Genomic DNA, 27,313 nt, shown 5'->3' with positions numbered 1-27,313 from the left:
AGTGCATACATTAAGATTTATGTTTTTTCTGCAGCACTGACACATTTTTCTACGATCATAAGTATTAAGACCACACACAAAACCACAAGGAGCCACATTACAAGTATAGATCAAACATTTACTCTTTTCCAAACAATATCTTTAGTAAAGAATGCATTTTATTAGAAAATTTAAACCACCTTTAATCGAGTCTTGATATGAAATATAAAGAAAAAGATTTCTAGTCTCACTGGCAACTTCAGGCACCTCAGTTTTTTGTTTTTCTTTCAGCTTCAAATCACCAACCAGACCATTATAACTGTATTCACACAGCAGAGTACAGAGGACTTTCACACACACCAGCCAGGTGACGGAGGATTTTGCACCCAAGAAGGCGTGGAGAGATTACCGACTTGTGGGAGCGAGGTGAGCCCACAAGCCGGGCTTGTGCGATATCAGCATGAGCCTCTTCCATCCCGGCAGTTCATTAACATTCATGACAGGCCCAGTGTCGCTGTCAGACTTTATCTTCTTTAAGAGAGCAACAAGGATCCATGTGGTTTCATTTCACGTTTTACGATTGCTTACTACAAATCAGGCTGCGGTACTAAGAGAACTGAGTCTAGTTATTTCAGACCAAATTAAAACTGAAATTCTGAGCCACAGTGTTCACTTTTTTGTTATTTATCAGCTGGAATTATGGAAAGACTGTACCATATGTTTAAAGGAAAAAATCAGGTACAACAGTCGATAGGACAAAAAGAAGAAAACTGTCTATTACCAGAGACACTGGGTAAAACTATGCTTCAACCTGAGGTTCATTAAAACATATAGATACTGGAGGTCTTGTTCATGGTCACTTGAAACAAATCTTTTGAACCTACAACAAACTTTCTACTCAAAGTAAAAGCTATTGAGAGCAACCAGATAAATGAAAGCATTCATCACTGTAGCTAATGAATCTGAACTTGATTGCTTGGCAAAATTTCGACTTAAACAGTGAATCTGTCTTTTATTGCTACATTTTATCTGGTTTCTAACTTTACAAGTCTGAGTTATTCATGTGTAGAAAAATCAAATTTCATTGACAACATTCAGTATTCAGAGAGAAGGTTGACAAAAACAATAAAAGCCAGACACGTTGGTCAACACTAACTGTGACTGATATTGCCCATATACAGTAATAACCCCATTATTTCATAACTTTGGATTTACATTAAAAGTTCAGTCCTCTTTCTTCATACTATCAACATCTCATGTTACCACCAACGACATTTCTGGCCAACCAGAGAGTTAATATGATTATCAACAAATTCAACAAAACACAGCAAAACAACATAAGAGAAAAGATAAAATTCCTACCCTTTTACATTCATGTTACACCTAAACAAAACAAGGCTTTTTTCTCTCTCTATCTCTGCTTACATCTACTTCCCACTTCTTCTCAGTCTGTCCTCTGTTACGGCCATATATAGGTAAGAGTTTGTCCTTAAAGCGGTACTAAGGCTGTGCTGCTGCTCCCTCTTTCAAACTAAGAAATGGTGAATATAAATATGTGTAGGTGCCTTTCAAAACCTCATTGTTGTGGGATGCCATAACAGGAAAGATACGCTTGTTCTCAATGACAATTAAAGGAGGGTTACATGGCCTCTTCTTGAACTGTTTTATCTGCAGCTCTGCAGCGTCAAACCCCGACTTCACCACCTTGCTGTTGGCCCCAGGACCTGTCCATCAAACCGCCTGATATTTGGAACTGGCTCATGCTTAAAGAGAGGGTGGTGTGCGGCCTTCCCAATAGTTTTTATATGTTGTTTCGAACATATCCTTGCATCTCAACTTTGCATTCAGCCGGGAGCAGATGAGGAACGAGCCGCCCATCTTGCGGTGCAGCGAATACGTCTCCTCAGGAGGCGGGGTTAGCCGATGTCTGAGCATCACAGGGATGAGGTTGTGGATTCTCTCTGTGGTGGACTGGGAACCAAAGTCAAAAGGCTCTTGGGAAGCGAAGGCCTCACCAAGGATCATCACTGCATCCACATGAGCGTTCATCATCGCCTGAACATGGAAAGTGGAGGATAGACTGCATGACCAACTGCACTTTTATGGACCTTTTTCAGCAAGCTCATTTTCCAGGGTATGCCAATGCCAAAATTCACAGCCATGGGTTGCAGGGGTGGAACAGTTCATTAAAAAAATCTGTCCCGTTCAGTACACTTGTCACAGTTCAGGGCATGTGTGTATTGTTTGGTTTGTTCGGTTCATGACGCGCAACGTGCCAGTAACCCAGTGAAGTTTTTTTTTTTTTTTTCATTTGGCACGAGGCAGAGGCATTATATTTTTATACATGGGACCTATGAAGGATGGAGGCATTACATTATTATACGTGGGACCTATGAAGGATGGAGGCTTTTGCTCCGTGCCGAGCTTTCCTACAGTACGAACATCGGCAGCTACTGACCTGAGAGAGCCTCACCATCTCCAGATGCAGGTTGATTATAGCAAAGCAGCCAAATTACACAATAACACAAATGGTAGGCTACACAAACATCTGTAGACCCAAAATATCTCTATAAAGTAAATATCTATAGACTTTTTTTTATTAGCAAGGCAGTTGATCAGTTATGAATAAATGATCCCATTTTATGTTGACGTGTGACCTTGATCTCCTAAGGAGATTATTATTATTATTATTATTATTATTATTATTATCATCATTCCATATGCCACAGGCGGATTTGAGCAGCATTAATAAAACAGTTTCCTTTGGTGTTTTTCTCTTTTATCCTGCAGTGTGCTTATTGAAATAGGTTATATAATGTAGCCTGGGATAAGTTCTCCAGGGGTAATCCTGGACCCCAGCCTGTGTTCACACTGTCAGTCTGTGTAAAATAATGTTAATTCGTCTGAGGCATTAATTTAAAAGTTTCCTTGAGACATGACTGTTAGTTAGTGTTAAACTACTAAGGATTTTTATTTATTAATCTGTATTGCTCTCTTGCCTTGATGACGTCATCCATTCTAAAAATATGAGAAAGAAAGTGTAAAACCACTCAGAAAAGAACAACATTAACCAAACCGAACCGAAAACCGTGACCCCAAAACTGTGATATGAACCGAACCGTGGGCTTTGTGAACCGTTCCACCCCTAATGGTTTGTGATATAAAGCAAACAGAGATACAAAGAGGTGTTTACCTTGGACTCGTACCCAGTCAGGAACTTCATCTCAATAGATTTCTTCAGAACTCCTTCTCTGTCACCAACAGCAGCTGACCGGATGATCTACAATCACAGATAGGTCATGAATGTCAATATTGTTTCCATTATCCAAAAGTTGGTTCTGACTTAACAGCATGCTTTTCAAAACTAAGATTCATTGTGGGACAAGTTACACTATAAATTACACAAACTACTGTGTGTTTCCACCTTAGATTACAAAAGGTCTTCTGCAACAAAACAAAAGTGTTTGCTCAACTTTTTAATAAATAATTGAAGCTTTGCTCAACTTTTTAATAAATAATTGAAGCTTTGTGTTACCTAACAATCTGTTCTAAGCTATTAATAAACATAATTAATTTTGATCATTGTTTTATACAAAATTAAACTACAAATTAAGGAGAGTATGGATGGATAATACAGATTTAACAAGATAGCAGGTTCAATTGTGTGAAGCTGTAATTTAAATAAACCTTTTTCGGTATTCATTATTATGTGGTAATAATGGAATACATGCAATTGCATGATAATAAAGTTGATAGGTCTTACCTCTATGTAGAGATCGGTGAAACTTAGATCAAATCCTCTGGTGGCTCCAAAGTCCAACAGTGCCACCTAGAGAGAGACAAAGCAATGATCAATTATGACCTTCATTATTCTCAAATCTTAATGACCTATCATTGTTCTGAGTATTAGTTGTTGTTATTGTTTAGACCGAAGAGAGACTCACCTTGTGCGTCTGTGGATCATAGAAGAAGTTAGACCAGTTTGGGTCCGTCTGCATGAACCTGAACTCAAACAGCTCTCTGAGGCACAACAACAAGATGTTCTCACAGATCTGAAACAGACACAAAGCTATATAAATCCTATGGTTGCTCACTAGTGTTAATAATATAGTAATTTGGGTCATTTCAAAAGCCCCAATTGCCACTGAAATTCAATGCACTGAGGTCAACTAGGAAGACAGGAGAAACATTAAGGGCTGAGGAGGGCAGGGATATGTGGGAGGGAACAAGAGCAAAGGGAAGAAAGCTGGTGGGAGCAGATGCAGCTCCCTTTCCTGCCACTAGAGGTCCCTCCAGCTATCCATATATTAAAGTTAGTACAAGGAACTTTAATTTTGTGTTGCAGCCCCTGTGGACAAAAGTGGTAGTGCTTTCCCAGAGTGAAGACTATTTCCCATGAGCACTAGGTACCATGAGGTAATGATTCTATTTGTGGCTATTTAAGGTTAATAACTCTAGTTCATTTGACCACCGCTGCTCTCTCTCTTTTTTCTCTCTCCCTGTTCACTCATGCTCTCTCTCATCTCTTTTAAAATTAATTAGGAAGTCGATAACAGGTCTAACTACTTTTAACAACGATATAAGTCCACCACTCATTGGAGTTATGTATTTGTGTTCCCTCATGGTACAATGTAATGTAAACAAAGGCTTTTTCAATCTGCGTGCTATAAATCGCTTTGTCTGATTTCACAGGGAAAATGACCCAGTGGCACGCACTTAGAATATCAATATTGAAATAGTCAAACTTCTCACTGATGGTCTTGTTTGCTTATGTGGGTCATACTGTATAGAGGCATCATGAGACCATTTTTAAAAACCATTTAAAAGTTCTTTGAAGTAACCTTAATTCATCTCCCATGCTTCTGAACTCATATACTTGTGTCTTTCTTCCCAGCTCACAGCACACATTAGGTCAGTTACATTTCTATCAATTCGTCCATTAGTCACACCTCTTCCTTCAGCTCCTGTGAGAGATTCTCCGCCTGGTCCAGGGGAAACCCAGGGACAAGCTCAGTGGTCAGAACATGGCTGCCGCTCAGCTCATCGATCACCTCTGGCACATAGAAGAATGGATGGTCCTTCAATAGCTCCCTGGATCAGACAGATGAATAGATACAAATACATAAAGGAGATAAGGAGGGTAATCCATACTATCAAATCCATCTAGTTGACTGGCAACAGGAAAAAAAAACTTTCTAGATTGTGGTTGACACACTCGGATACTTGCAACATATAGCTCACCTAAATTTCTTTGCACACCGGGCTTCTCTGATATAGTCACACTCCAGTGCTAGCTCTCTTCTCATCACATCTATCATGTGCTCTGGAAACAGACCTAAAGACACAGAAAGACACAAACAGATGGGAGACAGTGTAAAGCTGCGTTCACACCAAAAGCCTCTGACATGAAAAAAATCGATTGAATCACTGCTATCGCGCAGCTTGATCATAAATTTCAGTTTTTGGATCATCGCTTCATTATCTTTATTCACGCTTGTGTCACGGATGTGACGTTGGGATAAACTTGCCACTGATTGGATGTCGCCTGATATGAAATTGAGTGTTAGCAGAACAGGTGGAAGTAGTTGAATAAGTGTACGGGACAAAGAAACTGGAGTAGATGGAGACGTGCAAGAGAACCAAAGAGAAAGAGACAAACAATAATAAACTGAAAGTAAATTGAGTGTGTGTGTGTGTGTGTGTGTGTAGAAATGTGAAGGTGAACATTTGTGACTATGAGTTTCTTTCAGTGTACCTTCAGGTAGGGCATTGCTCATATTTAGCACTGTCATCAGGTTGTTGACGTCACTATTGATACTCTGAGCCACACCAGGATACTGCAGATAGACAGACCACAGAAGAAGAGGGAAGGAAAAAATAAATAAATGTAATCAAAAGTAGTTTAGTCAAATAATTTAAAAGTAATAAAAACATTTTTAGCATTTTGTTACTAATCTCACTTGAAGGTTGTTCTAAAAGACTTTACAGTATATTGAAATCATAAGCTTTCATCAGGAATACAATTATCATTTATAACTATATTCAATTTTACTTCCATATCCTTCATAAAATCTAAAAAGATTTATTTTTAATAACTGAGACGGCAATTAGACAGATAAATACTATGAAGGCATAAAATAACATTTGCTTAGATGTTGCTCAAAGAGAGAAACCACATGCATCTGATTTGACTCTGTTCTGGCATGTAAACAAAGTCTGTAAATAGACCACAGCGATCAGATTCTGTGTGGTTTCTCTCTTCAAGTGTGTTTGAGCAAAAGGGAGAAAAACAAATGTGACACTCTCCACTGACAGTGTTTGCCTTCATAACATGAGAATGTACTGTGTATATACACACACACACACACACACACACACACACACACACACACACACACACACACACACACACACACACACACACACACACACACACACACACACACACACACACACACACACACACACACACACACAAGGCCTACCTGTATTTTCATGGCCACCTCCCTGCCGTCCTTCATCTTAGCCAGGTGAACTTGGCCAATGGACGCTGCTGCGAACGGACGATCTTCAAAGGATTCAAGCTTGTCTCTCCAATTATTACCCAAGTCACTGTTTAATGCTTTCTGTAGACGGTCACACACATGAACACAAGAGTGTAAATTAACAGGTGTTGTATCTGTTTTTTTTCCTAGCCTGACCCAACTTGGATTCAAGTCAGATGTTTTTGTAATATTGTCTAACAACAGCATCAACAGTCCAGCTTTAGTGAAAGACTTTAGTAGTGTAACATAAATTCAGTGAGCTCAATTATAATAATAATAATGCTCAATAATACTGTACATTGAATTATATAATAAAATCCTGCAGCAGTGTTTATCGAATGACAACTGCTAATTGTGAAAGAAAACAATCCTTACCGTCATTTGTTTGATTGGCATGAAGTCAGCACTCTGTCTCACACGCTCAAAGATTTTGGCGAGTTGAGGGTTGATGAATGCATCGTCTGAAAAAGTAGAAGGTTATATAATGAATATATCAGAACTTGGAATTTATTTCCACTCTGTACAAACAAATTCATTTTTTATACAAACATTAACACAAAAAGAGACTGATACTTAAATAGCACAGTAACCCTTTCTGATGTTTTATCTCGGAAGGTAACTTCAAACTTATTGAGAAGGTAATTACAATCATCTATCATGTGTAATCTTATATTATATATCAATCAATACAGTGTACATCAATTTGTAAATGATCTGTAAATGATCTGGTACCAAATACTATGATACTAGTAGCATCATATTGCTAACAAAAATCAGATAATGAAATAAAGCAGTCTTATTTATTGATATGCAAAGCTGTCCACTTTGGCCTAATAACTAAGAGTATCAGTCTAAAGTGAAGTGAAATCATATCTCATCAAAAGTCTATCCTTAAATAGTGTCATACGAAAACAAACTAAAAATATTAAAATTGCAAACTATATTGTCAGATTTAAAATAGTTTCAGACCTCTCAAGGTTTAAACTATTTTGGTCACCTGCTAAAGGGACAATGGTTGGATGCACAATCATCTGGTCTATTTGAAAACAACACACCACTGCCTTCCTGCCGTGACAGATAAATGTCAGCAGTGCCTGTTGAAGACCACTGAAGGATTTTTAGCCTCTAGATTTACAGCCATGTTTCAGTGTGTTCTCAGAAGTGCTTATAATAAAAGTGTTTTTCAACTGTTGGCCATTTCACCCTATGTCGGAAGAGCAGTGAGGTCGTGTGTCGCCCCTTTTGTCTTCTATTTAAGAATCAACTTTCATCGCCTCAAAGAGCAAGAGTAAAGCTGTGCCAGTACTGCAAATAATCACACACACAAACACATATGGTCAATCCACTATGCTGAAACCTGATTATCAAACATGATATCAAAGCAGTGCAGCCAATGTCCTTTTACCCTCTACTAGTGTTTTTGTGTGTTTTGTCACATTTATTGCACTGTAATGTCTGTGTAAGGTTTGTCTATGAACTCAGAGTATGAATGCCAAGGGACAAAGGTCATCCGCCAAAGTCAGGCAGCGGAGCCAACAGCGATAAACAAAAATGTTACCCGACTCTGCTGCACTAGCCCTGTACCATGATGTTTACTGCTGCTAGCCTTCCCATCTTTACCTTCACCTGTTGCATAATGTGTTGTACAGTATGCTCAGCAATGCAAACAAACAATAACTTAAATTACACTTTAAAAAACTATCTGTGTGATTTACACAGAATAAGGGAAACAATCAATCACCAGCTCACCAAAACCTGTAGCATCAGGAAAAAACTGTATCTGTTCTTAGTAAATCAACTGCAGCTTACTGGCACTAAAAAAGTTGACACACTCTAACCTTCACTGACCGGCAACAACCAGCTTTCTTTGTAGACAGCTGATTGTGATACAGGGTTTGAAGTGCTGTATGGTTTCTGCTTGAAAACACAGTGCAGGAATAGAGCACGGTATAATTATACATGAGGGCTTCTGGCCTTCACAGCTGGTGGCAGGTTTTTGGACTGTGCTTCCTCATTGGATGCTTGGCATTTCAAGACTGTTGCTGCACTATATCAAAGTAAGAAACTCAGCTGCTTTACAGTAACATACTGTACATTAATGAACTGATGCTTCATCTGCATTTCCTCTCTCCCCCTCACTCTTTCATTTGTTTCCACTTTGACTCTAATCTCTCTTTTAAACCGAGACTCCCACCGTCCCCTCACTTAAATTGCCCACTTCTTTTATTTGTGCATGTGTGTGTTTTTGTCACTCACCTTGAATACTGAGCATCTGTCCGAGTTTTAACGCAGCTCCTCTGACTTTGCACAAAGTTCGAACAATGCGTTCAGCATTGGCTTCGGAAAGAAACGGGCTAGACTCCAGAACAGACTTTTTATTTTCACCTGCAGCAGCACAAAAACAAGCACAAACAATTTGGTTTTCATACAAAATGGTTTATGTTACATAAATGCCGGCTTTAAAAGCACTGTCTGGCTAAATCTTCAGAGTCGCTGTGATCTCACCTGGGTGATGTGACATTGAAAACAACCTTTTTCTGTTTCATGTAGAGGTAAAGTCATTTAGCATTAATCAAAATCCAGATCAGCAGCTTTAGGTTCAGGTTCAAATACAGTCTGTGCATGTGCTTACGTATGTACCACAGTAAGTTTCTGTGCGTATATGTGTCAGTAGGTCGTCAGGTAGTGTTTCAGTGTGTCTGAAGCAGACTTCAGGGGCTTTAACAGAGATTTGCTTGTGAGTGTGTTCAGAGTGTCCCTGCTGGATTAAAGCACACACGCAGATAAACACTGACAAGCAGATGCACAAATGACACCGATTTACGCCCATACGCTCTGTTTAAGCTTAGCTCTGTTTTTTGGATTATCAGGCTGACAGTGGAGAACAGGAATGTCTGTTTAGGTGGCAAGTTTGTGTGGGAGGCATATAAAAAGCACCTAGTAAATGCTTGTGGGCTATTTGACTACATGTTACAACATGCATGAAGGAGGGTTCTGCAAACATCTTGAATAATAGTGCTATTCAACAGGAGGTGTTGCAAAATCGTCTGTGTGTGTCCTTGCAGGTACAAAAGTATTTATTTATATGCTGATCCTAGCATTTCCTATAAATACAAATATATTTCAGTGCACTTAGAAAGAAACAACTATTATCTAAGCAACACATGTTTTAATACTAAACAGAAATAATCATACTTGTATATTCCAAAAACTAACAGTAAACCTTGCTGTGTATTTCTGATATACCCAGCAAAATAAGTAAAAGCCACTCATTGTATGTAGGCTGGAGTAGTGTTTGAGTTTGTGTTTTACCTGCAGCAGCATCATTTTGTCTCATGGTCTTTTTAGCGACTTCTGCCAGTGCTCCGAAGCCCAAACCTACAGCTAAACCTGGTGCAAAAACACATACAGACCAACAACACAATTAGGGAATATTGTAAAAACACTAATGTACCAATGTGCTCACCATGTAGCAGGACATTATAAGTTGTAAAATGTTGAATATTTGGGAGTAATGTGACAAGAACACAAAGGAACAGCTGCACAGTGAGACTTTAAAAACATCCATTCAGTGAGTCAGTCAGTCAGTGTGTGAATGTATCGAGATGGGACATTCATGTTTCTTTGTGTGCAGAAATTAATGTCTATATGTGAAGTCATCTGTTATCTCTGCAGAATATCACATGCATCAAAATAACATATGCTGCAGATAATGTCAGACAAATAAAAGATAAACACTGATTGACTCTGCACTGTGCTATACAGAACTGTAACAGCTCCATGTTGGCTGTACAGACAAGGTAGCTGGAATTTAAATCACATAGCAATTAATCTGATGAAACACTGCCTGAAGTAAATATTCTAGCTGAAAAGGGAAAAGAAAGGGCAAGACTGCACGAGTTGTGGGCTGTTTACAAGAGAGATCCTCAGAGCCCGGGCTCTTACATAACTCAGCATTACATAATCGGTTAGTCAGCGGTTCTCTGAAGCGACAAAAGTGAGATGCAACAGTAGATAGACAAATCAAGACAGTGTGGCTCTGTGTCCTGGATACAAGTTGACTAAGCATTTTTTCATCTTTCTAAAGCTTGTTGAAGACACGCTGGCACTGAGGGAGCGAGGCAGTGTGCCACACTTTCTGAAAAAATGTGCTGGCGGCTTTGTTCGGTCTATGTGTGTCTGTGTGTGTGTGTGTGTGTGTTCCCTTGTATAACCTGACAAAGTATGATCTTATTTTTCCCTGCCCCGCGTGCTATGTCATCTTACTGTGTTTGTCCAAAGTGCAGCTGACAGCAACTTGCACACATATACACTTGCACAGCAGATGAGCCACCATCGTGTCACTCTATGTATATAAATATACAAACTCACTGCCAAACAGAGGTCAGCATTACTTGCTGAATCTCTGAGCGACAGAAATTTTTCCAGATCAAGCACAAGCGTCTGTCTGTCATTTGAGACAGCCATGTTTTCACAGAGTGGCTGCTGGACATTACTTACAAGCTTTAAAAGACTTTTTAAAGACGGTTCTCTTTCCATCAAGTGGTATTCAGAACCAGATAAATGGAAATTAACAGCTCAGCTAAAATTTGGAGGCATGGAGACCCTTAAGCAAGGTTGTTGTACTCTATTGCCAGAAAACACACTAACAGATTTAAGGAATACGAATCACTTTGAATGAAGGACAAACCGAGGCCACATTCTTTCACCCAATCTCCTCCTCTCTCCTATCTGACACCTTCTAAATGTTACAACTGTCAACATGCACAATCACCTCAGCTCTGCCCTTAGCCTGTATAACTCCTTGTTGTTTGGTATGAGCTGCAGCTATATTTTGCTGCATATGTTTGGGTTGGCGGTCCAGCCTGACTCATCTGTTTTTGAGTATGCAGTGATAAACAGTTATGCATTTCCTCACTATGTGCTTCGAGTTTCTATGTCCCACTTTTTCCCACCTGTTAACGTATCCATCAACCGGCTGTCATGAAGTTAAAAGCTGCTGATCTAAAAGCTCTGGTGCGTCACATTAAAATGACACCTTATGCTGGTTGTGAACGTTTCACTAAGCTTGTGTGAACATTTTTATGCTGTGAAAAAACATCCTGTTCAGATAATACTTGTTACGCGTGTGTTGGGCATAACATCCTGTTAATTAGATAAATAATAACCACAAAATATAAGGTGACATGAATAAATTACAACTGCTGGTTTTCCTATAATTAAAGGGCCTTGTTGTACATTTATTATTCATTATAATCACTGCAGAGACCTTGAGAGGATCATCCAGTGACATAACCAGTGACCTGAATCTAGTGACCCCAGCTTAAAGGAGGGGGGGGCAGTCAGATTGAAGATTACAAGGTTAAGATAACTTTCCAAATCCTCAACTAATTTAATTTCGTGTAACATTACATATTATTAGAAATGTACTTAACTAGTTACATGATGCGATGTAGTGGTTGAATATTACTCATCAACATTATGTAAACAGTAAGTGTCCTTTTTATGTAATAACTGAGTCATTATCATTTTTTCCCCCTCCTTTTCTGTTAATTTGTTTTGATTATTTTTTTATTTATTTTTTAATCTCTGATTTGCATATCCACCAAAACAGTCTTATTACCAGCACAATCTAGGAGAAACCATTTACTGATGATTTTATCCTTTTTTCCTTATCTAGTGAAATAACTTAATGTTCTTTCTTCACAATTATTAATTTAGGGCTAGGTTCCAATAAGGCTTATCTGTCCAATTTACTAGAATGCTTTATTTTGTATTGACAAACGGAAAGAAGGAGAGGGACGGAGAGAGGTGTACACTTGCAAACTGAAATAAATAACTACAGATACAGTCAGAAGATTCAGACTAGTAATAAAGAATAATAGAGAGCTGTGTTACCTCCAAAGTTGGCCAGCCTGCCGAGCCGGGTCACTGGAACTTTCCTCTCTCTGGCTCTCTCGCTCAACTAAAAGATGACAAAGCAGTCAAGACTGATTTCTGAGAAAGGTATGTGGTTTCCATACATGTTTTTGTGTGTGTTTTTGGGAAATGGAACTGAAAAACAAGAACTACCATCTGTTTGTGTGGTTTTGAATCAGCCCTCTTTGTCTGCCTGGCTTTATCGATGTCTTCGGCCGTCAGCCCTCCAACTGTGGACGGGTCCTGATGATAGCTCCTGGCTTGTCTGATTGAATGCTGATAGGGAATCTGTCCCCATACATGTCTGTTCAGATTTTGGTTGTAGAGATGATGATTTCCCACGAAACGTCTGACACGAAGAAAGCAAAACTGATTACCTTCCATCCTCCAAAGAACAGAGAAAGCTGCAGTTTGTAATTCAAGAAGAGACTTTTCATACCTGGAGTCCTGATGGTAAGATCTGGTCTGTCCGCTAAACTGTTTGCTAGGATCTTTGTATCCCTCAAACAACGACTGTTTTCCATTGACATGGCTCCCTGATGCTGTGCTGTGCTCGGTGGCTCCCTCATCACTGCTTCCTTTGTGATCTGCCATATAGTCCACACCTTCGTCCCTAAACTCTGAGGCTGAGAACTCACTGTCATCCTTAGGAAAGTCATAGTCTGACTCTGAGGAAGAGGCTGACTGTTGGCCAGACAACTCCTGAACAGAAAAAAAAAATTAATAAAACTTACTAAACAGAAAGATATTAACTCATAGCTCTTGCTATTTAGTGCAATATACAACTCCTTTCTACTCTGTACTCCCAATTCACATAAGTAAACATACACATAAGCACACATACCTGCATTTTCATCATGGCGACTGAGAGGCCTTGCTCAGCAGCTGATTGGACAGTTTGAACAGCAGCACCAACACCTGGAACTAAATACCAAAGAAGACTCTTGTTAGCTCTTCAGTACACTGGAAACTAACTGTACAGAAAGGAATATCAATGTTAGCTCTCATAATAAGTGTCTGACAGTAAAAAACTATAGAAAGAAAATGCATTATATGTTTAAAGGGTTGGATGTCAATGTATCATATGTAGTTACAATGAAATTACACTTCATTGACAGAAAACTCTATTTTTGCTCACTCCACAACGGCTTTCTAGCATCAGTCCACCAAACCATGCTAACATTTCCATTTAAAGTCTATTATATGTATGGAAGTCTATTATATTTGTATATTATTTTGTGTTTCATATAAAAATAACCTGCTAACATTTGTCTTTCAACCAAAAACAAATGCTGAAAGTTTTATTTCCATATTGTGACAATGACTTGTGGATAAATATCAACCAGGGAAACAGTATTTAAGAAGTAAACATAAAACTCACCTGCCCCATTGCGCAGGGTGGTGCCCTGAGTTTCTATCACCGCCTGGCTCAGTTTAGCTAGGCCTCGCATCAATAACATCATATCACCTGCCATGATGGACTAGAGATAGAGATAGAGAAAGAGAGAGAGGGGGAGGAAAGAAGAACAATTAATACACATGCATCAATTACGTTACATCTCCATACAAAGTAGACCTGGTAAGGTAGAGAAGTTCATGCTGTACACTGACAATAAAGGGAAAGACAGAATGAGAGGCCATAAACAGCAACCTACAGGCCTTAAAAATGAAGCCAATGCAGAAGTGTCAAAACTGCAGTTCCTCAAATGGCCACTTGAGGCTGGCTCCAAAAGTAAGTCATAGGCCGCCATGTTGAAATGCCCAACTTTACAGCAGAAATAAACATGTTTGTAGCCTTGTACAAAAAATGGTTGTTCATGAAAACTGTACAGGGAGAGATTTTTCTTCTTTTTTTTTTAACTCACCCATTACAATTTAATATGGCTTGAAATTATGCAAATTAAGCATGTGGCCGCTTCAATTGGGAAGTGGGTGCTGTCACAGTCAAGTTGCTACCACGGCGACATTTGTTACATAACGTTATCATCACATAACCCCATATTCATAGAGTATAGATACAGCTGTAGCTGTCACTATTTCAGTGTGTTTTCAGTTCAAGAAAATGAATTGTAACATTTTGCTTAAAAACCCTTGGTTGTATTGTAATACCCTCTAAGGAGTCGGATGTTCTGTTTTGTGGTGAGAACATTTTGTTTTAGTATCTTTAAGCCTTCTTTTTGCGAGCAACATTTAGCAGTAGCATCGTCACAGTCAACCATAGACTGCAAATGCACTGTGCTAACCAAGCTAGCAGCTTGGGGTCAGCTCCACCCTCTTGCCCAAATATGGTAATTTCTGTCTCCAAAAATCCAAGATGGCGACAGTTAAAATGCAAACTCAAGACTTCAAAACACATGCCCATGAAAAAATGGGTGATGTCATGGAGGAGAGGACAAATGGAAAGAGAAGTAATACCTGTCTTCAACAAACTTCTCTGCCAGCGAACACTCACAAGCACACGCACACACATGCACATCTTGAGATGACTTTAATACTTCATCTAAAAATACTCATGACTTCCATACCCTGTGTGTGACACAAACACACACACATAAGAAAGGTGAGGGGAATGCTGTACATGTGTGACAGCTGTGGAAGTATGTGTATGTGATCCAGGCCCAGATCTGAAAATGTCACTGCAACTAAGAGGGCGATGTTTGAGAGCTTCTGGCTGTTGCCTGCTCCAGCTATTTCTGTGCACGAGCTAATGTGGGTGCACGTGTTTGGTTCTCTCTCCGTTTCTCTCTGCTGATACAACTATGAGACTGTTTTCTACAAAGGCTTATTTGTCTAAAAATATTACACAATCCCTTTCCAAAAAATAATCTGGGTGTATCTTTTACAAATATGACAAAATGTAATAGTTGGCGCACACCCACACACATTTACTTCAGCTAGAATACACTGTTAACTCCATTTTGGACACAAATAAAAGGTCATCTCATTCCTCTCATCTCTGACATTTATCTAATCACAGCTCCCACTGCATTCCTCTCAGTTATAAAATGAATTGTTACTGTGTTTTTGTTACAGGTGCGGTTTAGTTGACAACGTGCTTTAACACCGCTCAGCTGGGATTCAGGCCAATGGAAAAAGCTGGTGCTGAAAGAGTCAAAGCGATGTGAGTGTGTGCTGCAGCAGGCATACACACACACACACACACCGAGTCAGTAACTGGGTCATCTGTCCTCCTTCAGGGCAGCTCTGTGTTTTCAGATGGTGGCAGAAGACAAGTGGGTATACTTTGGCACAAAATACCAACAACAAGATCTTATGTGGAAAATTATTATTTAGAAACATTTACATGCACTGAGCTGTGCCTTATTTTTATGTTAAGTTGTTGTTTTTCAGGCATAGTATAACCAAATAAAGCTATACAAACAGTCCATTCATTACTCCCAACCCCTACCTAGTAAAATCCTGCTAAGCTGGACATTTATACAGGAAGTAAGAGCTGAAAATAAATAAATAAATAAATTCAACTTTCAAACACAAGCCAGACTAGAGCTGTGCAAAAAATAAACATCACAATATTTTGACCTAATATCTCCATATCAATATTGCAACAATATTGTAGGGATGACTATTGACGCTTTCACAAAATGTTTCCACACTGACATTTTTGATAAATAGTCATCAGTAATGTGGAAATTATGACAAGGAGGGTAAAGGCAAATAACAAAATAGTTACAACAGTATGATAAGTAGAAAAAAGTATATATCACTTTGCTGTAATGCAGCCTTTAAAACCAATGAACGACAACACTATATCATATCGTGATATTAGGATATCCAGAATCTCTAAGTAGTCCATGTGAGAATGTTCTTCTTTAGACAACTTAGAAACACAGACTCATTCTGCAGTTGTGTACAACCGTTATTCAGAGTATCTTCATTTAAAAACAGTCTGGTAAAGCACCCAAGACACTCACAAAAAGACTGGAGTCCACTGTCAACAGATCCTCCTCAATTACAGGCTTAACCATCCTGTCATCCCTGCATGCAGCTCTTAATTATCAACCTAGGAATAATATAATAACTTTTTATTGTGAAATATATTATGTACTTCTTTTTCCCCATGATATATAGAAAACAAATGCCACCAACTTCGCTTGCATGGCCATTAAAATAAGGTCAAGGGAAAACTTCAAAATGCACGTCAGTTGTCATAGAAAATATGAAACCTTGTGCCTCATGCACAGCTGTAACAGACACACTTCAATCAAAACGCAGTTCTACAACGATTTAACAAATTTCACTTGCTAAATCAGAGACCCTCAGGGAGAAGTTACTGTTCATTGCAAAATGTAATCCATTGAGCAACTTCCCATTAGTCAATGTGGGTGTGTGCCGTCTTTACGTGCATACAAGCACCAAGACACATGAGGGTCACAATCTGTCTAAAAAGTTGACAAATCATAGAAAAGAGAAGGTATGGTCAGTTATGAGATCACTGCAAGGTGTTTTTGTGAGAGCGCACTCACTGTGATTAAGCATGGTATTGTACAGTGAACGCACACACCTAATCCTCAGCTGTTGTCTGGACTCTACTGCTCTGCCTCCACAAGCTGTTGACTCACTGCTATGGAAATAGCCTGCAGTCTGTATCAGCATGCGTGTATGAATGTTGTTTAGGACACCTCATGGCCTACCGACAACCTCCCATCATTGCCCTTGACTACTGATCCTGAGCCAGAAGTAGGAAATGTTTCCCCTCTGACTGAGCAGTGGTGATCCTCCACAGTACCAACGTCACCACCATTAACTGGGGAGACGTGAACAAACTCACATATCCTACAAGACTACAAAAAAAAGGAGAGGGCGTGTCTTTGAGTATTTTACCCAAGTACCAAAAAACGTTGGCCAAAACCTGAACTAAATTCATGATTGGTACTGTACTGTAATCTGTAGTCTAAATGCATAATACATGGGTGGCACATATATTATTCTCAGATAATAATACAGTGCATTCAGATATATTGTATTGACAAGGAGAACAAAATGTTCAATCTGAAAAAGTTATTCTACACAGTCTTGTTCTCAGTTATTGTAAAGGTGTTGAACCTGTACTTTCATAACTGACTGTCTCACATCCAAATGTAAAAACTAAAATTCAGATTATCTACATACTTCCCATACTTGCAAACAGGATGATAGATTGCCTCAAGTATAATATTAAGCAATAAATCAGCCCAGATGATATACTGGTTGATAGTTGCTATTTATAAACATATCAGCATTGGTGCATGTTGGCTTATGATTAATAACAAATGACATTACAGAAACACCACAGGTATGTTACTTTAACACTGTATCCATTTCAGCTCTACAACTCTTTTGCATCTTCATTTTTGGTGTGATTAGTGTTATATTTGCCATCCTTTACTTGTACTTTGAACTGCATTTGACTTGTTGACTGAGTTTGCCAATAAAGTTATTCCTGGTCAGATACTCACACGAAGGATACTCTGCTGGTGGTACATATTACTCATATTTAGTTAGTTAGTATGACACTGTTTAACAGTGATTTCAGGTTAAGTTTAGTTGACTGACCGTCAGTAAAAACAGTCCGTTTACATTGTACAGCTACATTACATTCACACACACACTTCTAAACCAGATGCATTCAGTTGCAATTTTATACAGACCTATGTCACAAAAATCCTCCAAAATGACTAATTTCACATATGTGCTAACAGCTTTGTGGCACATTTAAAATCTGCGTTTATTATTAACTTCCTCGTGGGCGGCTACAATAACAAGCTCGTGCCCCGATGCTGACTGATAATTGTTCAAACTTAAAACCTCACGGCTTCTACAAAACAGACTGGAGTGTACCAGCAGCTGAAATACTTTTCGGGTAATTGAGTGGTTGCTGCGTTGGCTGGTGGGTGAAGCAGGAGCAGCCATGGACGCAGGGCGCGTCAGCACGCTGTCTGCAGAGGATTTAACCAGCATGCGGAACCAATCTGAGGTCAAAGCAAAGATAAACAAGACCAAAATAATGACAGTTAGCTAATGCATGATCGTTCTTTCGCAGAATACTCACCAGCCGATGTCGTGCAGAGCCTTGTTTCTTGAACTCTGTTTGGAAGGTCAATTGTAAGGACAATTACTCTTTGTTTAGCAAAGATATTACATCAAATGCCCATCCTTTTTTTCTCCTTCTTCTTGTTTTTTAACAGGACACAATTACGTTGCAGCATGTGCTGCAGGTAGATTGTTGGTCGCTCTCTTCCTCTTGCAGCTGCTGCTCCTGACAGCGTTTAATCCAGTTTGTCTCTCGCCCTCCCCACCACGAGGTCAAACCTTATTTACCAACTTCACAGAGCAGCCAGAGCCGCGCATTAACACAACCCACTCATCTGACCCCCCCTGCTGTTTGTAGCATACACAAGCTCTTGTTTTTGTAGACAGACATGCACAGTTTGCACAACCGCCTTCATACAATTGTACGTTCTTGAACTGCATTGTAATAATTAAGTTAAATATAGTTTTTGAATGTATGCGAGTAGTGATTAGCCCTGTATGCACCTTGTTTTCTATTGCAGTTTCCATTTCTTCCCATCTGGATTCATGAAAACACCTTCAAAATCTAACCTGACTTAATTTGACCATGTTTAAAAAAGCAGAACAGTTTATTTCACCCTAAAAACATGCGCCAAGATGCTTAGCTCAACTGGATTTATGCACAACTCTGCTTTGACGCTTGAGTCCCGCCCACACTCTCCTCCTATTGGTTGTTGCCGTCTGTTGACAAGAGGCGGAGGCAGGAACTCGGCTCTCCATTGGTTCATCCTGCAAGGAAACTGTGCAGGTTTTACTTCTGTTATTGAGATTGAAATAAACGTCACTTTTACAAGTTTTTGTTTCTCAAACACAAACACAAACACCACACAGCTGTCAAACATGGAAATAAATTGTATCCTGACAGTGAAATGAGCATCTGCTGCCACCTGCTGTTATAAAAATATACATTGCAATCACTACTATGATTACAGTTTTTTCTGATTGCTTATAGGCACTTTCTTTGAAACTATAGGCTATTTTGGCCAAACTCTACACACTTACCACAAAAGCTTACACCAAATCAGCAAAATGTCATACATCTCATGCAAAAGGAAACTATTATTGCAAAACTCTTCAAACTCTTAAAAAATGTGTTCTTGCATCAATACAATACATGCAAACCATCATTTGAATAAGCATACAAAGCACTAACACACTGATAGTATAAATGAAGAACACTTGTGAAAAGAAGAGAAAAGAAAAACATTGGCTAAACCTCGTCTTCTTTGTGGGTATGACCATAAGATTTCATAGTGCTCAAGCTCCAATTTGTAAGTGAACTGATTTCAAAAAGTGTTTTCACATGTGTCGATGTGGAAAGACATTTGGCAAGATAGTGTAACATGTAGAAACAAATATTTACAGTTTTGCTAGAAGTGTGTTATAATATTACAAACTGAGTGTAAAGCAAGAAAAGAGAACATGCATTCAGTTTCAGTTTTGCTACAAGTGTTAATGGTTTCAAAGATAGAGCTTCAAGAACCACTGCTGGTGTTTAAACATTCAGAAAAAACTGTAATAAAAAAACAACGTTACATTACACTATTCATTTCAAGTATGAAACTGAGGAGGCTAATTACTTTGTTTAACATTTACTGTAATAAAATTGGAGAAAAGCATACAAATAAAAATTACAACGGTGATAAATATAAATCACTACAATTCAAAAGCCATTATATACAGAAGAATATTGATATATTTTTAACTCTAATGATGCAAATCTAGGTCCTTAGATGTTTTTGCAGTGTCAGTGAAGTGACAGCAGAGGGTGCCATAGCTCCACACAGCCCATGTTTGTTACAGGATGTTTTGTAGAGGAGGTTGTGAGCTTTTCCTAGACTAAACACAGTCAAAAGTCCTGTTAACTGAATACATTTCCTGTTAAACAAGGACAAGTTGTCATACATGTAAGGGGTTTAAACTAGGGGAAATAAACTAAATAAAGGGTATGTCTTACTATAATCAAGACTCAAGTTTTACCATAAAGGGACGCACCAAATGCAAGGAGCAATGTGGGAGGAGCATTTTAATTATTACATGAATCAGAAAAAATATCCCTCCAACAGAGAAATCTTTGCTTTCTAACCAAAAACCTGCACAGAATGAAAAATAAGTGGCCAAAGCATACTGTAGCTAATGAAAGGACCTCTAACAACAGTAAAAGTAAACATACAGCAAAGTAAAAATACTTAAGTGTTGGCAGCATAATGTATTTGAAATATTGTAAGTAAGTATTGTTGTAACTGCTAGTGGTGCTAGTTTGAACTACTTTATTTTCAGTTAACTAGTTTAGTCCAGTGGTTACCAACCTAGGGGTCAGGCCCTTCCAAAGGGTCACCAGTTAAATCTGAAAGGTTGTGAGTGAGTGAGTTCTGATTCACAAACCTGTTTTCTGTTTTTGGACTTTTTCTCTAATCCTTGATTTTTGGTGAAATATTGGATCATTTGAACATACTGAATTAAACCATGTGAGAAATTTAGAGGGAAAAATCACTATTTAGTGGAGCTGATAATAACTCAGGCTCCTGAAATGTGACCCCGACAACACACTGCTTTTTGTATGACAAACGCTCAAAAGGTTGGAAACGACTTATTTCATCTTTAACAATGTGTTGCATTTTAAAAGCTTGTGATTTTATCTGTTGTGTCAAATCTTCATTTGAAAAGTAACTAAAACTGTCAAATACATGTTGTGGAGTAGAAAGTGCAATATTTCCCCCTGAAAATGTAGTGGAGTGGAAGTATAAAGTAACATCAAATGGAAAACCTCAAGTTTAGTACAACTATCTCCAAATTGTTCTTCAGTACTTGAGTAAATGTACTTACTTTCCACCACTATCTAAGAGGCTCATCTTCATCCTGCATGGAAATGAAACATCCGTCTGCCCTTTCTCAACCTTTCTCTCCCATCAGCTCCGGATGCTGCTGTTGTGGAAAGGTGGGATTTGAATGTCAAATGAGCATGATGCAAACACAGCAATCGATGTGGCTTTGAGGCAGGAGAGGCATGAGGTCAATGTGGGATTTCTGAGGTCAGGTGGAAGAGGTTGTGCCCTTACAGGTGAAATCGATGCTCTGTGAGGACTCGCGGACTCCAGCATTGCTCATCGATGAAACTATTTTTCTAAAAACGTTTATGGTGAACTCGTACATCCAAAAAATAACGCAGGTGCCGGATCAATCAACGAATGAAGAACAAGAGAAGAGTCCGCACACTGCAGCCCCCAATACCCTAACCCACCTGCATTGGGAGCTGCAGTGTGCAGACTCAATTTTGAAGTTAAGATTGTTCAAACTCGTTCTGACATTTAACAAATATTTAAACAGATGTGCAGAAACTCAGACCTTACATTCAGATACAGAAACTGGAAAAAAGAAAATCACACATGGAAGCAGGGTTTTTTTTTGTATGTTTGTTTTTTGTTCACCAAATACACACATTTTTTAAAAGGAACAATCCAAATAAATACACAAGCCAGCAAAACCAGAACAAACATGATAACCTACTAACAAACAGCTGTAAGTGCACATTGGGGAGCATAAGCAAAAGCTAAGATGGTTGGTCTTACAGGAACGTTCAGCATTTTGGGAAATACCCTTATTCGCTTGTTTGCTGCGAGTTAGTAACATGAGAAGATCAATAGTATTTTCACAACTATACATTAGCTTAGCATAAAGACTAGGGATAACCTGACTCTGTCCCAAGGTAACAAACAACAATTATATCTTGTTTGTGTAATCTGTAAAAAAAAAAAAAAACTCTGCCAGTTTCCAGTTTTTGTGCTAAATAATCTTTCTGGCTACTTTCTACTGAATGATTCATTAGCATAGAGACATGAACGGTGTCAATCTTCTCATCCAACGCCCGAAAACAAAGTGAGTAAGGGCTTTTCTCAAAATGCAGAAGTATTTCTTTAAGAAGGCACTGCATGGAATTGCAATCAGTCTCTTTCTCTGTCTACCATCAGTGCAAACACCAACTGAACACTATGGCATTTTAAATATATGGTAGAGGAAAAACAAACTGTTGAGTTTTATCGATCATCAATGAGAAGTAGAAGTTTTTTGTCCTTCTCCCTCCCTCTGCCCATCCAAAGTTTAGATAACAGCTGGAATTTCCTGCCAAAATTAATGCGTTAGCTGAATAGCATCAATCTTCTTCTTTTTTTTTAGCCGTATCCTCCAGTTTGAATATGGGATGTCCACAGTGTCAGCCAGCTGCACAACAGTTTGACTTTCCCTCATGTTGTAACACATGCTTGGAGACAAAACAACAGAACAGCCCACAAGTTCAAAATGTCACAGTCTATCCCATGAAGCAGAAAAAAACCTAATATAATGTTATAAATAAAACAGAGTGAACCACCAGAGGATAATAAACATGCACCCATGTAAGACTCTAAAGGAAGAAACACACAGTTAAGACTAGCAGAAAAAAAATCCATAGTAACATTTAAAAGTAAGAGCATATTTTCAGTTGTCTGACTTGGCTTTGTAATGTCAAGGCACTGTATAGCTTAAATACGATTGTTCATGGCTGTAAGTGTTCCACAGGGTTTGAGTACACTAAAACTATGTTACAAAACAAAAGAGAAAAAAACTACATAATAACTCTAACTTTCTGTACATTGTGAACAATCACACCAATAAAGTGTGAGAGGGGTGACAAGTGTTTGGCTAGGGAAGCACTATGGACGCCATGTTAGCTGCAAATATGTCACATATGAAACAATGCCCTCCATACTTTAACTCATGTAACTCCTTTATAATGTAGCTCTACCTAACTGCCAGTTAAAGCCAGATTATTGTGGGGCAAACATGGCTGCCACTGAAAACCTCAATAACCAATCTACAGTCTTTAAACTTTGTCTACAGCTCTGAGTGGGAACGCTCAAACAGATGTGAAAAAATGCTAAAAGACTAGATTTGTTTTTCATCAAAAAACACAATTAAAATAATTTTGATGATTTAAAAACACACACAGAATTGTACAATCTTCCAATAGTGGGAATGTAATTAAGTGCAAACATGTTTTTGCAGTTGTGATCAAACTGAAGAAAACAACAATAAAATGGAGTACAGAGTATACAATTTCACTCTGATTCAAATGAGAATCAGAGAAAAAATGTTCTATTATATCTGTATTAGAGTCTAAAGGAGCTGGGAACAAGACAAACAATTGGCAATGTCACGTTTTGAATTTCTGCATGTTTAAATCTATATATTTGTATACTTTCTATGTGATTATATCTTAGCATCTTTCAAACTATAATGGCTAATTATTACAGTTTAAGTGCTTTTTTCTAGAAGAAATTAGTCACATCTTTATAAAACTACCACTTTCCTAATTCCTAATATAGTGGCTTTCATATAGTGGTCAGGGGATCTGTGTTTTTCTTATTATCATCAACAAATCCCATGAAAATGTCAAAACCAATAATAAATGCTACCATAAAAAGGTCTTACTGTACTAGTAGCCAATCGTGTTCCTCTGTGCACTCCTCACTCTTGTTTGAGTAATGTTAAAGTGCTCAACTGTTAAAGAAAACTATATATATTTTTTTTTTTTAGTTAAAAAAAAAAAAGTTTATATGTATGACTTGAATTAAAACATTGATGGTTTTGGTCTTTTCACGTGATTTCTTCACAGTAACAAAAAGACAGAATATCCCCAGCCTTCTCCCTTAATTTGGACTGAGCAATATATGTTTTGTGGTATTCAATGTAGAATTATTTCAGTAGAAAGGGTATAAAGCATGTAAATAGACCTTTTCCAGCAGACATTTTGACATGTTATTAGAGGAAAAGCACAGGTGTAATTAATAATATCTGGCCTACTGACACACTTATATTGTGTTCTGAATCACATACTTCTACTTTTGACTTTTAGTACATACTGCAGCTGCCCTTACAAACTATTTGCTGTTGCATGTAATTTGCATGCAGTATACATACAATCAGGATATACTACTTCATCTGCCATTGCAGTCTCTATCATTGCAATATGCTGTTATTGGTCTGTTCTCTCTCAGCCGCTCAGTTGATGTGATGCATCTTCCACTGTGCAGAAGATTATGGGTCAGAATAGCCAGAAAAGCATGCTGGGTTGCATACTGCAAAATGTATCCAGATGTAGTAGGACATCCTGGTACTTTTGGCATACTGAATTTGACACACCATGTATTGGAACATACTGAATGTGTTACTGAATGTGTTTCTGGCATACTAAATAGTATGTGTGTCGCAACGGACCCTTAATGTAACGGAGACCTCGTAATATTATTAGTAACACCTGTGCTGTCCCCTATTACAAGTTAAAATGTCTCCTGTGAAAAAAGCCTATTCTGCACTGCCCTATAAAAGGTTGAGGACATTATGAAGGTTATGAATGGTGAAGAACTTGCTTTTAAACCTCCACTGAACATGAAACAAGAGATGGCATCCAAGCATTGTTATGGGACGATGCGCTTTCCAACATGCATCTGAGAAGAAGTCCTTTAGGAAGTCCAAAGTGTTCACCAGAGAAATGAAGACAGTATGGAAGTGGTTGTGTGTCCAAATGTTCACTGTGATTAAGAAACTCCTCAGACTTCAAGTCTCAGAGTTCACCATGGATGAAATGATGTCCACCAAACTATCAAGTCCAAAAAGGTAGCCATCCTCTCTGTTCCCTTCACACCACGACGCTCTGTGGGTCAGTTCGTCTCCCTCGGGAAGAGGAGTCGTTTTCCCAAAGTCAATCATCCAGACCTTGGCTCGTCCTTTACTGTCATGAACGAATAACAAGGAGCTGCCAATCACCTGGAGAGACGCAGAGAAAGAAACAATACATTCTCAACATTATGTGTATGTGTTTGTGTCCTTTGAGAGCATTATCTCGCTTCCTGTTTTGTAAAACCAACTTCTTTTTAAATTCATGTCTGTTTAGTTATGTTTATGTGTGTGCACAAGTGTGAAACTGAGCATGTTCACGTGTGGTCAGGGCTGCTGCTGTCCTTGTTCCATGACGTGACCTGCTATTTATGTATATGTTACGGTGTACTGATGAGTTTAAATTAATTTATTAATTTATGTGCAGTGACGGCAGACACACGTTAACAAATTCACCCAATTAAAAAAAGGTATTATGTGTTGTTGAAAGTCTAATTCTGAACTGAGCCCAGTCTTGCAAAAATCAAGAAGTTGCAGTAAAGCACAACCCAAAATATTGTGAAAAAAGATTGCTTAAGGTTTGGTTGCTATTTATGGGAAAACTCAACAGTATGACACATCTTTGTGTACTTATTTACATAACACTAGACAATATCATTTCACCACAATGTGACAAATTCCCACTGTAGAAATAATGACAATGAAGCTGAAAATGACCTTGCATGCATTAAAACCCACAATTCTTGTTAAGAATAACAACTTTCACATATTTTTCTTCATTATATTATAATTATACATTTTTTCCACATTTTTCTTTTTAAATATGAGATGTATTTTTGTTTTTTTGTTTTATTTTTGTCTTCATTTTAGATACATTTATAGATGACATATATGGTTAGGTTTATAATTATTTTATATTTATCTTGCAGTGGAAGCAGTTTTCATCACTAGCACTCCATCTTTACCTCGTGGGTTTTGAAGAACGGGGAGATCTCCAGAGTGTCACTGATTTCCTTCAACCTGGCTAGATAACAGTTCTGGAAAAAAAAACACAAACACATACAACCTTTTATATCTTGTTAACCCACTTCCTTCCAGTGATGCGACCAATTCTGTTGGATAGTGAATTGATTCACTACTTGCCACTACTCAACTTTTAAGAGCAATGTTTACAGTCAAATGTGTGGTGGAGTATTTCAAACACTGAATACTGAAATTGTCTTGATATCTTTAATTTATTCCTGAATTCTAATTATTTTTCAACATGACAAACACACATTCTGTCAAAGGCTACTTTCAGGGATACATTTCATACTTAAGGCCAATTAATCCACAGCTTGTTCAACATAGGAAAAAAGCTGTGTCCCCAATTGGTGAAACGCTGATTTTTGGGTCAGTGGTTAAGGTTAGGGTTAGATAAGGCCTAGGGCAAGTAGGCGTTATGGTTGGCGTTAGAGTAAGTCTCCAGGAAGTGAATCTATGTCATGTCCCCAAAAGTGACCTAAACAACTTCATCTGTGTGTGTGTGTGTGTGTGTGTGTGTGTGTGTGTGTGTGTGTGTGTGTGTGTGTGTGTGTGTGTGTGTGTGTGTGTGTGTGTGTGTGTGTGTGACTGTGAACCAAATTTAGTTTTATAATGGTAAGTGAGGACATTTTTCTCACTTCCTGACAAATGTGTAAAGGGTCTGTTTGAGGCTAAAGGTTAGAGTTGGGTTTAGGTTTAGGTTCGGTTTAGGGTAAGGGTTAAGGTTAGTTGTGATGGTTAAGGTTAGGTTAAGGGACTAAGGAACATGTTATGTCAATGAATGTCGTCACTCAAGTAGCTATATAAAAGTGTGTGTGCATGTGCGCATGCTTGCATGTGTAAAGAGTACCAGGGAGTTCCCAAGGACTTCCCTTTTCTTCTGGCTCAAGAGGTTTAAGGTCACAGTGTGCATACTGTACGTCTGTGATTTCCATGGACTTATTAATAGAACTTCATCAAGTCCTACTGAGGGTTTTGAGGGTACACACACAGTTAACTACACTTACCAGTATATCCTTCTTTCCTTTGACAAAGTCATGGAAGGCTGCAGTGACTTGCTCTCTCGTCTTCGTCTTCTTAAAATCTCTGTTCACCGTCCCGTCCTCTTTCTAAAGAAGAGAGATCAT

At 38.4% G+C, this 27,313-nt stretch overlaps 2 protein-coding genes across 3 annotated transcripts in view; both read right to left on the bottom strand.

Annotated features, from left to right (window-relative positions):
- Positions 1 to 932: 932 nt before the first annotated feature.
- coq8aa (coenzyme Q8A, genome duplicate a) lies at positions 933 to 18,719 on the bottom strand. Its single transcript, XM_053337498.1, has 17 exons — positions 18,493 to 18,719; positions 13,825 to 13,924; positions 13,288 to 13,367; positions 12,883 to 13,145; positions 12,597 to 12,792; positions 12,423 to 12,489; positions 9,837 to 9,914; positions 8,781 to 8,909; positions 6,900 to 6,985; positions 6,465 to 6,605; positions 5,735 to 5,816; positions 5,221 to 5,314; positions 4,929 to 5,070; positions 3,924 to 4,031; positions 3,743 to 3,808; positions 3,173 to 3,259; positions 933 to 2,034 (listed from the first exon to the last, which is right to left on the bottom strand). The coding sequence occupies exons 2-17, from the start codon at positions 13,916 to 13,918 to the stop codon at positions 1,744 to 1,746; spliced, it is 2,004 nt and encodes a 667-aa protein (XP_053193473.1). The 5' UTR covers positions 13,919 to 13,924; positions 18,493 to 18,719; the 3' UTR covers positions 933 to 1,743.
- Positions 18,720 to 21,917: 3,198 nt separating this feature from the next.
- Positions 21,918 to 27,313, bottom strand: part of itpkb (inositol-trisphosphate 3-kinase B) — a 30,997-nt gene continuing 25,601 nt past the window's right edge. For both annotated transcript variants that reach the window (XM_053337494.1, XM_053337495.1), the window contains exons 10-12: positions 27,194 to 27,295; positions 26,129 to 26,200; positions 21,918 to 25,313 (exon numbers count right to left, since the gene is read on the bottom strand). In XM_053337494.1, the coding sequence (XP_053193469.1) occupies positions 25,104 to 25,313; positions 26,129 to 26,200; positions 27,194 to 27,295 (384 nt within the window). In that variant the 3' untranslated portion in view covers positions 21,918 to 25,103. The remainder of the gene's footprint in view (positions 25,314 to 26,128; positions 26,201 to 27,193; positions 27,296 to 27,313) is intronic.

Source organism: Scomber japonicus, chromosome 17, assembly GCF_027409825.1.
Source record: "Scomber japonicus isolate fScoJap1 chromosome 17, fScoJap1.pri, whole genome shotgun sequence".
NCBI classification, from domain to species: Eukaryota; Metazoa; Chordata; class Actinopteri; order Scombriformes; family Scombridae; genus Scomber; species Scomber japonicus.
Note: the sequence above shows the minus strand (reverse complement) of the source record. Positions and strands in the feature narration are given on the sequence as shown.